Raw genomic sequence first — 16,393 nt, 5'->3', positions numbered from 1 at the left:
GGGACCATGATTCGCCACTGACGATTTTATGGAAAAAAAATAATATTTGTTCATGCATGTTGCCTGTGACCAAAGTAGACGAATAAGATTGGCGAACTTTTCAGATGCCAAAAGATACAGCATCATTGTGTTTAGGCTCCAGCAGTTTGATCGTTTAACAATAACTATAAACCAAAATGAGATAAAATGGAGGGCACTGCTAAAGTAGAAAATGATTTTAATTTATTTAAGAAAAGGGGTTACAAACACATACAAGCAGAAATCTCAGTAAATGAACATTAAAGGTGAAATATGTCTGATAAAGGACAGAGACAGAGCTGAAGGAACCAGTGAGTTAAACTAAAACATACACAGGAAATAGAATTTGATTGTACACATCAGGTGTCCAGGTGACAAAGGTTGTTGTGATGTAAAAGATACCAAATCCATTTTAGGTACATGGCTGCGCAGAGAGAGCCAGAAGATGATAAACTGTCATCAGCATGAACTGTGAAACTGTCCATAGGCAAGATTGTTCAGATTGTTCTTTAGCCAGAGTGTAAGAGCAGAGAAGATAACATTACATTGTGTGATCTTTTAATCCTAAATAACTGGAAAATGTAAACTTTTTCTTTTCAAAAGACTTTTAAATTTCCCTACACACCATCATACAAGGACCGACCATTAGGAATGATTCATCCAAACATTGTACTGGAGAAAAAAAGAGGAACGGTAAAGCTCACAGTCAGATATCTACATAATAATAGAAACAGAGCGTCAGAAAATACAAAAACAAAGAGGAAATTGAACAAATGTAGACATTTTATGATCAAATATTTTGGAGCTGTTGAGTTTGTACATGTCCAACTGAGAGTCAGAAAAGGTGATTTATTGGATATAAATGAAATAGTGAGATTGTAACTGTTGTAGAGCTTCTTCTGTAAGACATCTTTATAGCCAGCAGATGTTTTTGTGAGATCAAGGTGGAGACAACCTGAGGCGATGACACCTGCTCAGTAATCACCATGACATAAATCTGCAAAAAAGACAAAAAGAAAATATTGCAAAGTAGTCCACATTGCTGTTTAGTTTCCTTTCAGAAAGTTTTAGGTTTGAACACTTTTAGGCCGATCAAACGACAGAGTTCACAAAGGCTTCATCAACTTAAATTTGAGACTTTTAGGGTTTTTTTTTCAGGGGGCCAATGATATGGAGCATTTTCTTTCTTAATATGATGCATTGCCTGTTGAATGTTGGGTCTGGCATGTTTCTTTACTTTAAACAAATTGAGTTTAATGTGATAGAATAGATAGACAGCAGAAGAAGAGGAAGGATTTTTTTAAAATGTGATGATTTCATCGGTTAGTATTTTTTTGCCTACTTGTTCAGGATGAAGTGACTATTGAGGATTAAAATTAGGTTTAAAAAATTTAAAATGGATTTAAATTTAAAACTGCATATAAAAACTGAAGAGAACATACATGGTATTTTTAAGTTATATTATATGTATATACAGGTCTAGAGTTTTAGTCACATTGTAGAACTGAACTTTACACTTGACAAATGGTTTGATCATGACTCGCTACGAATCTACCTTTTCTAACAGATTTTGCTCTTTTCACCACAGGGTGCCGAAGCGCTCATGGCTGTCGCGTACAGTGCTGTCACCCATCTGGGCCTGCTTTCCCAGCAGTACCCTCCCCCGCTGCTGCCAAAGCCTGGAAAGGACAATCTTCGGCTTCAGAAGCTCCTAAAGAGAACAGCCAAGAAAAAGACCTCCGCTCAGGCGTCGCAGTCCGCGGCGCCTTTCCGCTCCAGCCTTTCCCCAGTGAATGAAGCAAGCCCTGACCTCGAGCACAGTGACCACTCTACCCCACCCCGGACTCCGGAGACACCATCCAACCGCTACAGTGTCCGGCAGCCTGCACGGTTCACTGTCAGGCCACTGTATCAACATGTGGCGTCCCCTTACCCACAGCGTGCAGCTTATGGCAGAGCGGGAAGGTTCTCACCTCAGACAGTAGCAATCCCATCGTACTCTTACGCGCAACATGTCAGCACAGTTTCTTCGTATTCTGCATCAGTTCTGGGGCCAGTCGCCCAGCCGGTGGTACCCCAAATTTCTCTGTCAGCTTCTTATGTGCCTGAGACAACAGTACCAGCTGATGAAGTGAAGAGGCCAGCTTTTAGCACATTTGCTGAAACTCATGTTGGTCTAAGACCTGCTGCAGCTGTAGTAACTTCACATCCAAAACCTGTAAGTCCAGGTCCGACTCCATATCGAGCAGCAGGAGGTCAAGCTTTGATTAGACCTATCACTGTGTTGACCCCGCTCGTCAAATCCAGAAGTCCTCGTCCAACATTCAACGCAACCGAACCCTCAAGGTCACCCAAACCTATGTTTGATGTCCCTCAAATTAGGATGTACACAGCGAGTACATCGTACTACGAGACATCCAGGACCACACCAGTGTACGACACAGCTGAATTAACTGCTATTGGCAACACAGTGCCTCAAAATAAAATACCAACAGAAACAAAACAAGATTTGACTCCGGCGTCTCAGGTCAGGAGAGGTACGACACAGACGGCTCAGCTTCCTTTTCTGGGCACAGATCCCCAGAGAAAAACACCAATTTCAGAAATTAAAAGGCGCACTACACCAACAGCAGAGATCAATACAGTTGTAACTCCTACTCCTGAAATCAAAAGATCCACCCCAACATCTGAAATCAAAAGAGCTACTCCAACACTTGAAATCAAAAGATCCACCCCAACGTCTGAAATCAAAAGAGCTACTCCAACACTTGAAATCAAAAGATCCACCCCAACGTCTGAAATAAAAAGAGCTACTCCAACATCTGAAATCAGAGTCATAACACCAACTTATGAGTTCCAAACATCAAGAACTTCAGCAGGACGGCCTAAGTGTCCAGCGTTCCATGTGACCCGGGCTACAACACCTGTTTTTGAAATCTCAAGACCCAATCCTCTCTTGTTTGCAGTGTCACCAGTCACAGTACAGCCAGAAAGGTCAAGAACCCCCAAAACAGCTTCTGCTGTAAGCAGTTTGTCTGCTTCCCAAAGTGTGATGACTACTGAGTCTAAGCCTACTGAAATAATTGTGAATGGGGACATTCATTCAGATGTCACACCTGAAGCTAAAACTATCCAAAAAAGTATTACAAAGTCAAGATCAGAGCCTGTTCTGACAAGAGAAAAGATCCCACCTGCTCCAGATGGCTCTCAAAGACCTAAAACTCCTACATCTGAGCCAACAACACCAGCAGTGATTTATTACGGCTATCAGAGGCCTAAGACTCCAACATATGAAGCGTCCCGACTTAGGCCCACATCACCTGGCTATAAAAGACCAAGGACACCAACTAGTGCATCACCTGTATCCTTTCAGAGACCTAAAACTCCAACCCAAGCGGCTCAGAAGTCAAAGTCTGCTTATCGTGGATTGACACCGACTGAATATGCTGCTTATGGTGGAATCAAAACTTACTCTCCAGTATTTGGTATCTTGAGTTCTAAGACAGCGACTCAAGAGGAGAGTAAAGTTACAAAAGAGGGATCAGCAGAATGTCAAACAACGAGCCAAGAACCGTCTGGGAAAGCACCTTCAAGAGCTGAGGTGTCTAAAGTCAAAGAAACCCCTAAAGATGTAGACAAACCCCGTCTAAGAGATGAGAAGGTTTCCACCACCCCCTCAATCCCTATTATTGTTGTTTCACAAGCATCTGACACCACAGGAGCAACGTTAACACAAGAAAAAAGTTTGGTATCCAGTCAGGTTACAGCAAAACAGGAAGAAAGGGTGATTCAAGAAAAAGCAAAGGCTAAACCTCCAACAGCAGAGGTGAAAACTCCTGTGAAACAGAGGGTGGAAACACCAGTTCAAGAAGCTGTTGAACCAAAGACAAAACCTCCTGAAGCCAAACATCCTCTTCCCAAAGGTGGTGACCAAGATCCTCTGAAGGCAGCGAAGAAACTTTTAGGCAAAGACAAAGTCCAGACTGCCGAGCAGATAGCTGGAACTGGGACAAAAGCTGACGTTTCAGCTTTCTCAGAGTCACTGAAACCTGTGTCTGCCACCAGGACTAAAGCCGAGGGCTCAAAGCCGAGCTCTGCGGCGCCTGCGCTGCCTGCTAAAGCACCTGCTGCTGAATCAGCAGAAAGTGAAGGCAAAGGAAAACATAAGAAAGCAGAAACAGCAGTTAAATCTGCACTGGAGAAAAAGGACTCTCTCCCAGCAGCCGAGTCCCTTCCTAGAGTCATACAAAAGCCGAAGGGAATGGAATTGAAAGTGAATGGTTGGTCTCGACTCAAGAAACACATGGTAGTGGAGCAGGAGGAGCCCAAATTTCCAGAGAATGGCTTTCAGAAGGAGACCACTGGGCAGGACCAGAATGAGGTCAATAAGGCTGACGAGAAGGCCGACGATGAGCCTGGCACTCAGGACAAGAACCAAACCAAAGACACTCCCAAGGCAACAAAGATGTGGGACGCCGTCCTCTTCCAAATGTTTTCCACCAAAGAGAACATCATGCATCAGATCGAGTTAAACAAAAGCGAGGTGGAGAAGAAGGAGGAGATAAAGGATGAGGTGAAAGACATACCCTCATTTGCGTACCGGCTGCCTGTGCTGCTTTTTAGTCCAAAGTTTGATGCTAAAAAGCTTAGAGAGGCGGCCTCGAGGCCGGTGACGAAAATTTCAACTGTGTTTGAAATGGGTCTGATTGGGCGGAAAGGTAAAGAAGAGGAACCAAAAGACTTTAATAGAACGGCGAGGGGTTTCACTTCTACTTAAGCCACGTCTAATGTGAAGTGCTGAGATGAAAATGTAAAGAAAAAAGTTGGTGTTGAATGTACAGGTGCAGAAATCTTAGCAATAGAAATAATGTACAGGTCTTGAGTCTTAGTCTCTGTGTTAAACGAATGATGTTTGTGGCAGTGTTGTAGAAAATTCGGCCTCAACTTTATACTTGACAAATGCTTTTTACGTTGCATTTGCGTGACTGGTTGTCTGGATGTTAAATGTTTGTATTTGTGGATCAGCCGGGAAGAGAGAGCCACATTTGTCTTAAAGTCATTCAGACGTCACGTCAGATTAAAGCCTTTGTGTTTTAAGTAATGTCAGAGCATCTCATTTGTTCCTTTCATCACATGTTCACAGTAACTATAGACTGTTATGTATGTTATGGATTAGAAAATATTTGGAAAATGTAAAGAAAATTGTGAAACTGAGACTGTGATTATTATTTGTAATGGAAAGCTTAGAGTTGCTTTTTAGTAAAAGAAATCAACTTCTAGCAAACAATAATTAAAACATCTGTATTTTTATAGATAGATAAAAAGGTTAAAAAAATTAAGACTTAATGATTTTAAGACAAATCATTTCTTAAAGAGAAAACTTCTGTTTCTCTTTTAATGAATCGCTCAAATATCCAGTTTTATTCAAAATGGTGCTACTTGCCTCAGGGTAAGACCTCTCACTAGTTAAGGGATGTACATGCAGGGTGACATGATATTTGTTTTTTTTTTTTTTTTTAGGCTGTAGATGGTTAAGTTTTATGAATGAACTTTCTTAAAGTCATGATGAAATAACCTTTTAAGAGCATGTAGATTCCTCTATTTGACTTTGGCGGGGACGCAATGCAGGGACGGATCAGTTAAAGGGGTACAGCAATCGGATGTCAGTCCAAAAGACCGATTGGATGGAAAAGGCGGTGAGGAGGGAGATTACTGAAATCTGTAACAGCTGTGATAGTTTAATACCAAGTATAACTAGTCTATGTCGTGATGTTACCATCAACTTGTACTCGATTCGATTCTGAATTGTAACTTACTGTTAAAATAGTAAAGAGCAGTTGCTCAGTGAATAGACGAAGGCACAGTATATCAGGACGATCTTGCTGAGTTCTTCCAGAGTTACAAAACTGCAAAAAGACTAAACTGTAAAAACGCTAACGTAAATGGATTAGGAATTTAAACGTATAACACAGAATACAGCAATAAAACATTGAGGAGAACAGGAAAATACGACCAAAACAGTATAAAAACATAGTTAAAGTGTCAGAATAGGCTTTCTGATAAAAATGAGTCCTGATGGATGAGATGCACTCGAATTTTAATTCATTCAAACATTTGCACGAGGTGCGCGAAGGATCGCGTTTCGGTAGCTGAAACCCAAACTGTTTTTCTACGCAGCCGGTCGTCAAGCTTTCGTCGAACTACAGCGCGTGACCGCGGTGACTGTGTATGGGGCTCTAAGTGCTGCCAAATCACGAAGCACCCAAACGCATCCTGTGCCACGCTGACGGAGGCGAAGGATCGCGTTTCGGTAGCCCAAACCCAAACTGTATTTCTACGCAGCCGGTCGTCAAGCTTTCGTCGAACTACAGCGCGCGACCGCGTTGACTCTGTATGGGGCTCTAAGTGCTGCCAAATCATGAAGCACCGAAACGCATCCTGTGCCACGCTGACGTTGGACTGAAGCGGCTGCTTTCACAGTCCACGTAGACACAATGTAGGGCAGACAAGGGTCCCTGGTGTTCCTGCCGGTTCAAAAAAGGACCTATTTCATTGTGACTTGAAGAAGACCGCCGAGCGGAAAGCTCGTGAAAGCAGTTGGAGAATAGGAACGACGAAGAGCAGCCTCCGCCGTGATGGGGGTCAGCGGGATACCGAACTGTGGGGTCAAAGGTCAAGATGCATAGAAGGGTTTCAGATGACTGTGATGCTGGGCGGGCATTTTATTTTCCTAGTTTTATTCTAGAACCCGCTGGGTGACGCCAGAGGGGTTTTTTTTTTTTTTTTCTTTTTCTTTTCTAATGTTCTTTCTAATGATTTCTAATGTGTGTGCTGGAGTTAGGGATTTACTTCAGGTACAGTTTTTGAAAATGTAAACCTTAGCGGGTAGATTTTCCGTGGTTCTCTTCTCTGAAGGAATCGGAACCTGTTGACACTTTCAAAAATAAATCTTAAGCAGAGTTTCCCCCTCGTGTTTAGCGGTTTCTCGTGAAAGTGTAATGTCGAGCACTGAGCTGCAAATACAAGACAGATTGGGGAGAGCTTATTTTTCCCATTTGAATGAGTGCACCTGATTGGAACGCTTTTTCCCATCATTCATGGTCTGTGTAGCACCTCTTACTTTCATTTTCCGTGTAAAAAAATTCCGGAATTGAAAAATATGTCAAATCAATGTAAAATTAAGATTTTCGATTGTTTTGTTTATTTATTCATTTTCCAGTTTTCTAGTTTTGGGAGGAGAATCAAAGGGCTGACACTGGATGGGCTATAAACAAGTCTGAAATCTTAGTTTTACATTCATCTGGCAAAAAAAAAGAAAGAAAAAGAAAAAGTCTGCCCAAATGTATTGGATCTAAGATACTGTACGTGCAGCTTCTTTTACAGCTGTGACTGATGTGTTACAGCTCATCTACTCTACCGAACTGTATTATCACTGAGCTTTTATTTAAAGGGAGACACTTTGAACTGTGTTGTTTTCTTATGTGAAGCTCTCTGTACGAAAACGTCGAACATTTCTACCGTTTTCTGGCAGCAAAGTGGTGAAATAAATAAAATGCTGGAGTCGTTTTTTTGTTTTTTCCCAGGCCTGAGAAAAACCTGCAGTGTGGCCGTTGAAGCTGAAACTATTCTGTCTTCCCTTTTTTTATCCTCTCAGCTCCTAGAGACACGAGCCTCTTCGTAAGTCATCGTTTTGGTACTGAGGTGTGAGGCGTGTTTAATTCCCCTCATAGAACACACCTCTAAAAAAAAACCTGACCCACGCAGGGCACGGAGGTTTATAGTTGACCCGCTTCGGTGGTTTCCCAGGACGGAGCAGTGACGTTAGTTACTGAAGCAGGGTATCACAACTTCGCTACCTCTCACACACACACACACACACACACACACACACTTGCTCCTCAGTAAGGTGTTTTTTTGGCGTCACCCGGACAAACGCAGCATCAGCCTGTCGGGCCGACGTGACTTCTGGATAAGAAAGCAGCTGGGGACAGAGATGATCAGACGGCTCTGGTTTTTGTTTTCTGGCTGCTGAGGCTCCTCATACTTTCTTCTCTTTCTACATCTTTGCTCCAAGTGGCAAAAAAAATAAAATAAAAGTAAAAACACTCTGTTTCCTCTACATAAAGTGGACGCAGAGTGAGACGAGCCACAGTTCAGGCTGAAGATTAGATTCACATGAGGCGTCTTGGCTCTTTTTGGTCTTTACCATGTCGCAGGCTATGTTCACATCAGAGATGGAAGATGGGAAACGAGTTTCGCAAGTTAACACAGATCACGGAAAATGTCTTATTATCCTTTTGCCAACTTTACTGCGGTTTATTTCCTGCCCTACAGGACAAAACCTTTTTTTTTTAAAAGCCAAATGACTTCGCTCTCGCTATATTAGTTACTTCAATACATTAAATATTTCACCAAATTCCAATCTCTGCTGTCTTTACACTTGAATTCACAGCCACTGTCTCTCTGAAGAGTGGACTGTGTTATGTCCAGTGGTTTCACCACTGATCCCCACACGAGGGACGAGACTTTAGTCGTAGGCCGTAGAGACGCCGGCTCTACCGCCGGTCATCTCACCAGACTTACCGTTGGTGAAGTCTCCCCCGTTCTCGTCGTCCACAGGGATCTTCTCGTACTTGCCGTGACCAGTGACGACAAATTTGTACTTTTTACCAGCTGCTGAGCCCTGAGGGAGAGATTCAGATTTGGTTTATAATATAGTCATCGTACTTGGATTAAATGTGTTTCAGCGTAATGTGTGTGTGCCCACCTGGGCTCTTTGTCCCGGCCTCCCCGATGAGTCTCCGATGATCTCCCACATGTTCTTTTTCTGCATCACGTCTCCGGGCCTCACATCCTGACCAACCAATCAAAGATCAGCAGAGAGCAGGTTGGTGTTCTGAGTTCAGCTAAAGCGGACGCCGCCTGAGGCGACAGCCCTGCAACAGGTCCTCGCTACGCGAAGGGGACGGGGGGGGTTTAAAGAAGCGCTGATCTGTACGGTCGTTCTGGAGGGATGTGGTTTGTGGTGCTGCTGGACTTTACTGCACCACAGGGACAAGTGTTTCTGTTACTTAGTCTACCCTCATCGACACAAACACTAAAACACATCCTCCCTTTAAAAGTCTGTGTTTTTACAGTCAGAGTTTCTGCCTTAGATCCTTTTGATGCATCCGAGCCAGATACAAATAAAAAAAAAAGATCAATTCAGACACTTTGTTTTTGTTAAGTTGAGAAAAGCATGTTCTTTCTGACCTAAATGACTTTCCAGTGGTTTCTAAATATTCTTTTGATCAATTTGAAATACTTAGACAGAAGTTTGTCTCTGATCCAAGCGAATCCATGGATAAAATATTTTTCCCCTAAGTTGCAGCAGAGAGAGAAGCTGTTTTAACCGCTGCTGTATCTTGTTTCTCCACAAGGGGGAAACCTCAGCCCAGGATGTGTTTCCACTGCAGCTGCTCTGTTCAGTAAAACCCCTCACATCTCAGGAACCAGAAACGTTGTTCACATACATGTTCCCTTCACTTTGAGGTTCAATCAAGAGAAAGCCAATAAAAGATTGTTTTCCACGGCGACTGCAGACGGTTTTTGGATTTGGCACGAACCGCCGTTCGGTTCCAAGCTCCTCAAGTTCCTGCTCAGAGGCTTTGACTAAACGGGGCCAAACACACGAGGAAGAAATGGAAAGCGGCTTCATAAACTCGACACGTCGGAGCTGAGGGAGGGAGACTTGAACATGCTCACGCTGCGTTTGAGACTCACTGTTGGTTTGCAGGGCGACTGTCTGCTGCCGTCAGAGGGGCCTTTTACCCACTGGGTGATCAGGCTGGCCACGCCCACCTTCAGACCGTCGGCGTCCTGATTCAGAAAAAAACAAAGAGGAGGAGATGCTTCGTTAAGTCCGGGGACCTGTTCTGGGTGGAAACATCACAGTATCACAGCTTTCGAAGCAGTTTGATGAGTTTTCAGTCGGCTGCTTTTGTTCTGAACGTCCCCTCGTCGTCCGTTTCCACAGCAACGCCAAGGAAATTGGGGGACGAGGGAGCGGAGACGGTAGCTACGGAGAAAATCCTCACTTTATAACGAGAGCCGAAGAGCGCAGGTAGGTCCCTGGGGAGGCTTGAGAGCTCTGCGTGGAGGCCTCCGCAGGAAGAGGCAACAATACCGTCGATTTTCTGTCACTCGTCGCCGATAAAAGTTTTCTTGCCACGTTATGGTGCGAACTACCGGTTTACTTGACCCTGGACGTCCTACTGATAGCGCTCAAACGTTCCACCTGCTGCATGGCAGAGATGATCCGCGGGGCCCCGCTGACCACTGGCTTTCGCTCACTTGCCTGGACAAACTTTATGTAAGAACATATCTTTACATACATCATATTGTTTCAGTGGTTCGCACCGAATCGCCACGAGCCGAAGGACTAACAAGTCCCAGAGGCTCCCAACTGCTCTGAACCCCCGACCCTCCTGAAGGACATGTAGCCCGTTTTTAAAATAACCCCGTTAGTTTGCGGGTCACATAGATGTCGTTGTGTGTCCTGCATGTTACTGGATCAAAGGGAGATGTGACGGGGGACTTCGTTAGACTAGAACAGCGACAGTGAGCCGCTGGTTTTTTTTCTGCTTCTCTCACTTTTCACAAGTGTTTTGTCCAGTTTGATAAAAGGTTTTTGGTTTTATTTTTCTTACAACTTGGCTAATTTTAAAATTAAATACCACAGTGTGACTTTCTCAGCTCGGGGCTCATTACCACCACTCAGACACCAGTCTGTCTGTCTGCCTGTCTGTCTGCCTGTCTGTCTGCTTACCTCAGAGACTTTCAATTAAGCAGAATGATATTAAACACAGGAGAGTCTCAGATCGGCTGCCAGGAGCTACAATTAGACGTGTGAGGTTGTTGCTCTGAGGTCGGCCAGACCGACTAATCTGTCTCGGCACATTTCGGCTGCGGGGTTGTGTTCACATTTACATCTTTTGCAGCTGTTTACCTTTATTCTGATCGTTCGCCGACGCTCATTATCGCCAAGTAGTTTGCTAAATTAGATATTTGATTGAATCCCCGTGTGTAGAATTTCCATATCTGATCTGGCGAAAGCTTCACTCGAGTGAAAATCCGCTGGTTCTCAGCCTCTTTGAGTTGCAGCCTGACTTTTGTATTTGATTACTGCGGATCCCCTGCGGCATCAGCTGTTCCTTTCATCTCTCCACGCCGCCGTCACGGTGATACTCTCCGTGTCTGAAGTGTGCGCCGCGCACATGTTCACATGTAGACGCCCTGCCGGAAGCCGAAGGAACCGCGAAGACGTCGGGTTTCTCTCTCGTCATCTCTCAACCTGATTAAAGCCACTTTGGCGTTTTCCCACTTTTATGTGATTGTAGCAGCTTTGAGTTTTATCTCTTTCAATCTCTCCTTTACTACACCAGGAAAAGCACAATATTTCAAAGGGGGAAATGTAGAGAGGATTAAAAAAATACGTTCTGACGGATGAATTTTACATTTTTGATTCCTGCGTAATTGAAAAGTCGGGAACAAAAGTGCTTTTCTAAATCCCGTTTATGTTACGCTGCTGGAAGTGGAACATGCTGGTCTCACGTCTGGAGAAGCAGCCTGGTCACGTTGACGTAGGATCCGACTGTCCGACCGGCAACGTTTCGCCTTTCGACACGGCGCGAGCCTGAACTGAACTCTGTCAGGTCAGCACAACAACCACGGCAGCCGCGGAAAAACGCGTCTTGTTCCAGCCTCATGTAGAGAGAGTCTGACCGCGGGGAACCTATCGTCTAAATCTCCAGTTCTATGACCCAAACTATAACCAGTTCAGCAGGCTACGAAACACTGGGGAAGAGCCAACTCTGAGTTGCCGAAGGAGCTTATTCTCAGATCAGATCAGTTTTGCCTTTGCGGTGCCACCAGGGCCAAAAAAAACCAAACTAAAATACGGCCAATTTTCATTCAAGCCAGCTGCACATGTCCCGTTGTCTCTTTCTCTAAATGTCCTGTCACGTCTGGACAAGGTGGCACAAAGCCGTGGTTTTAACAGCCGTGCAGCAAACCAGCAACGTCGCACATTCCGTGCCTGAAAAGGGCTTGGATGGAACTTGGAATGTGAAATGTGAAATGGCCGCAGTGCTTTCGTGATGCCACTAGGGGCCGCCAAAGTCTGGCATGTTGTCACTTTTCACCCAGGGGCCTTAAGGACGCCAGCTTTATCAAGCAGCCAGGTCCCGGGAAGTGTTTTCTCACCTTGCAGGTTGCGGCCTTGGCGGGACTCTGGCTCCAGGCCTCCCCGGCCTCAAACAGGTTCTTCTTGGAGGAGACGACCTCAGGTGAGCTGGGCAGGTCGGCCAGCGATGCCTTCACTGCCCGGGCCTCCTGGGAGTTCTGCGAGAGAGAGTGAGCCTGGGTTAGTCCTGTGTGCTATTGCTCAGTGTAGAGAACAAGTGTTTGTATGAAACAACAAAGAATAACTGCACCAGAAGAGTTTCTGGTTGTGAAGCATTATGGGAACTTTTGAAGTGCTCTATATATAAATGAAGTTTTTGGTCTCAAATGCTTCCAACGGTTTCCAGATACATTTCCTGGTACTTCAACTCATTTAAGTAATTCCTTAAAACTCCGTTTCATCTTTCCGACTTCCTGTAACATTTGACTTTCATTCTCTGCATCATATTTGATATTTCTGCTTTCATCCATTGATTTGAATTGATCGCAAGTCGTGGAATATTTTATACCAGCTTTTCTCTTCGCTGATATTTCTGTTTCATTATTCAACTTTGTCACAATCCTGTTTTAAATGTCATGGCTGTTAAACCCCCTCATCTGCAGAAATCTCTTTGAAAATAACCACGAGGAAGGAAATTTCCATTTCATTTTTACTAGAAATAGGACAAAAGCAGAAAAAATGTCAATTTTTTTCATTTTCAGGTTGAGGTCACACATTGTCTGCGTCGTCCGATAGTTTCACTTTCATGATGACAGCATTATGCAAGAGAGTAAACAGAAGATTATTTGTCAGTTCAGATTTCGTTTTTGGTTTCATTTTGGCACCACTGCGGTTTTAAACATGAAAACTGGGTTTTTTACTTCTTTATCATTTTTATTTTACAAACATACGAATAGAAAAAATATATTTCTGTTTTATTGAATGATTTAATGTTAATATTGGCAACCTCCATACTTACAAGGCTCGAACTGCACTTTCTATGAATAACGCTAAAGGGTCGGGAGACTCGTGTGACATACAGATGTTTCTTCTTCACACCTGTGATTTCTGTCCTTTGTTGCACTTTGTGCCAAACCCGTTTTTTGTTTTCAACAGCGCTTCATCATTAAAAGTGTCCGGAATCAACCTTGGGCCGTTCGCCGCGCTGTTAATCTGCCTGGGAACCGCCTGAGGTGAAGCGGAAGGATGAAAATACAGAGCTCTGAGCGTCAGGTATTTTCCCGTCATATATCTGTCTGACACACACGCAGAAATAGTCTGCAGTGTGAGGTCGTGGCCCAGGTGCTGCAGAGATTTGTGATTCCAGCACAAAAAGGGTCAGAGCTGCTTCTGCCCTTCAGCCGGTTCAAAACAATGAGGGGCCAAAGGTTCAGGTGAACATCAGCAGCCTCTGACTGTGCAGAAAACACTGCCACTGACACTTCCACGGTTCGGGATATATATAAATATATTTATGCTTGTTTGCTTCCTGGCCGAGAGCAAGATGAGAAGATCGGTACCCCTTTGGTGTCAGTCCGCAGCCAGCAGCCAGGCGGCTTAGCTCAGCGTAGAGATTAGAAACAGGGGAACCACTCAGCCCGGCTCTGTCCCACGGTAAAAAAATCCACCTACCAGCAGCTCTTCTTCGTCATCTATCTCTACAACCTGTCCATAATGTTGTCTTCCTGACTGTCCACACTGTGAATCTGTTTGTACACCCGGCATCTACTGCATGTCTGTCCACCCTGGGAGAAGGGTCCCTCTTCAGCTGCTCTTCCTGGGGTTGCTCCCATTTCTTTCCACCTTACTGGGATGTTCTGGGGAGTTTTAAAGCCCCTTTAGGGAAATGTAGGATTGAGATATTGGCCATTGTAAATAAAATGATCCTATTTTTTATGTTTATATGAATAAAAATAGCTCACAATGGGCCAGACTATTTCTATTTTTAATTGTAATTTAATTTAATTTAATTTAATTTGTAGCTGCCCGCCTCCTCGTTTCCAGACAGATGTCTCTCTGAGGAGTGAGACCAACAGGATGTGAAACCACTCTGCCTGGGGGGGGTGGACATATTTGGACAGTAAGGACATTTGGTCCAGTCTTCAAAGGGCTGTTCCAGCTAAAATCCCATTTAGATACTTTCTTTTGCAGTCAGTATAATGTCAGTTTGTCTTATTTTGTAATTATTGTTGATAGATTTTTTATCATTCAGAGGAAGAAAACAGCTGGAGGAGGTGGGTCGGCGTCTGTCTTTGACTGACAGCGACCGGCAGACTGAGCTCTGGCAGCGGGAACGGACAAGCTGCGTCCACGGCCACGAGCAGACAGCAAGAGCCACAGCGGCATCTAACCAGACCCAAGCGACAGTCGCGGCTACGTTTACGAGCAGCTAACCCGCCAACTGAGGTCAGCAGGTCACCGTTCCCCGGCGAGTGTTCGGTGCGTTGGGGTTTGTAAGTGAGGCGGGAAGGAGACTTCGGCAGGAGAGCTCATGTGGGTCGCTGTGCAGCGGCTGCTGTCTGACTGCGAGAGGAACCATCGGGCTGTGATAGGACGGTGGCGTTACCGCTTCATGTGAAGATCTGATTGGCTGTGTGGAAACTAGTACTGCGTCTACGTAGACGGAAAACGAACTGATGCAGGGAAAGAAGGAACCATCATGAGACCATGTGTGTGTGTGTGTGTGTGTGTGTGTGTGTGTGTGTGTGTGTGTGTGTGTGTGCGTGTGAGCTGACCTCCACGGCGTGGGCGTACTGCTCCAGCTTGTCGTCGATCTTGGACAGCAGGACGAGAGGCTGCGTCTTCTTAAAGCTGTTACTGATTCAAACAAAACAGCGACAAAGGCAACCGGTTACAATCTTAGGTCACGCTCTTCAGCGCGATAACGTCATGTGTTGGTTTTCTTACCGTCACAGACCCTGATTTCTCCCTCACATTCCCCCTTAACTCATTTTGAAGGGATAAAACCCTTTCTCTCCATTATATCACCTGTATACAGTGAACAGGGTTTGTTCTGTCATCTTGCTTCAGCTCTCCGTTGAATCTGTAACATGTGTTTACTGAGTGTTTTTATTTCCATCACGTGGAAATATTCCTGATGTCTTGTGCATCATTTTAGACACAGTTCCCCTTAATTCAGCCTGATATATTTGATATCATTGGAAACTTTTTTCCCACTCTTACAGTCTGTAATTAGTTTATTTCTTTATATTATCAGATTAGTTTTTTCTCTTTCAGCAGAAATAAGAAAAAAACATGTAAAGTAATTCAAACGCTACTAATTTTAAATATTCAGTTTAATTTGGGAAAAATTAATTAACCTTAAAATTAACTCTCTGCCAGAGACTTTTTCCAGACCAGACCAGATCAGACTTGGGTCTTGCAGTTTTCCCTACAAAGTTTGTCTTAGTTCAACGATAAATGAAGAGGAATTCAGCTTTCGCTCAGTTTCTCTCTGCCTCTCCCCTTTTACACGTTCACACCTCAGGTCAAAACCAGAAAAGTTTTAAGTCGGACCAGGAGTCCTGACGCTGACTCAAATCCGGGTTTGTGGGTAAATAAATGAGGGTTTGTCTAAAATGTTTTGGTCTCAGTCTCTGCGGATCCAGAAGGGTTTCATTCTTTCATCCAGCTGTCAAAACTCAACCTCCAACATCTTCCCCAAACTCTAAACCCTCCCCCCTCACATTTTTTTTTAAATTTTATTTTACAGCCCCAGATAGGAGTTTGCTGCTGGGTGAGGTCATTCCTTCACAGCGGCGCTGGAAACCTAATTCATCACCCGAATCACTCGCTTCAACAAGTCTGAGGCACCACCGCTCTGTGACGGCAACTTTTTAAAGGGGCTTTACACCTAAAGGTGTCATGATCATTCGCTGCTGGAAGGTGTGACTCCGTCGGATTTGAGTTTTGCCTACAGCAATAAAGTCAGAGGTGAAGTTTCTAGGCATCAGTCTGACGATTAGCAAGAGTTCTGAAAACGTAATGCGGTGTATTTGAGTCAGTAGCCAGAAATGTTTTTCTGAGGGGCAGGAAATGACACCAAAGCTTCTGATTCGACCAAAAGTTGCACAAATACAGTACAACTGGAAAAAGAAATTGTTTTCTTGATAAATCTATTGCAGGTCCAATGACTGACACAGTCAGAGACCAGCCGGTAAACACAGTGGAGCA

General features: G+C 44.3%; 1 protein-coding gene across 5 annotated transcripts in view; it reads right to left on the bottom strand.

The window, feature by feature from the left end:
• Positions 1-240: 240 nt before the first annotated feature.
• lsp1a (lymphocyte specific protein 1 a) overlaps positions 241-16,393 on the bottom strand; it is a 56,875-nt gene continuing 40,722 nt past the window's right edge. For 4 of the 5 annotated variants that reach the window (XM_040133010.1, XM_040133009.1, XM_040133013.1 and 1 more), the window contains 6 exons: positions 14,956-15,037; positions 12,262-12,399; positions 9,781-9,876; positions 8,786-8,872; positions 8,602-8,701; positions 241-1,015 (listed from right to left, as the gene is read on the bottom strand). In XM_040133010.1, coding sequence (XP_039988944.1) covers positions 993-1,015; positions 8,602-8,701; positions 8,786-8,872; positions 9,781-9,876; positions 12,262-12,399; positions 14,956-15,037 — 526 coding nt within the window. In that variant the 3' untranslated portion in view covers positions 241-992. The remainder of the gene's footprint in view (positions 1,016-8,601; positions 8,702-8,785; positions 8,873-9,780; positions 9,877-12,261; positions 12,400-14,955; positions 15,038-16,393) is intronic. The other variant, XM_040133011.1, reaches the window with a different exon arrangement.

Source organism: Xiphias gladius, chromosome 8 (assembly GCF_016859285.1).
Source record: "Xiphias gladius isolate SHS-SW01 ecotype Sanya breed wild chromosome 8, ASM1685928v1, whole genome shotgun sequence".
NCBI classification, from domain to species: Eukaryota; Metazoa; Chordata; class Actinopteri; order Istiophoriformes; family Xiphiidae; genus Xiphias; species Xiphias gladius.
This window is presented reverse-complemented; position numbering and strand designations above follow the sequence as displayed.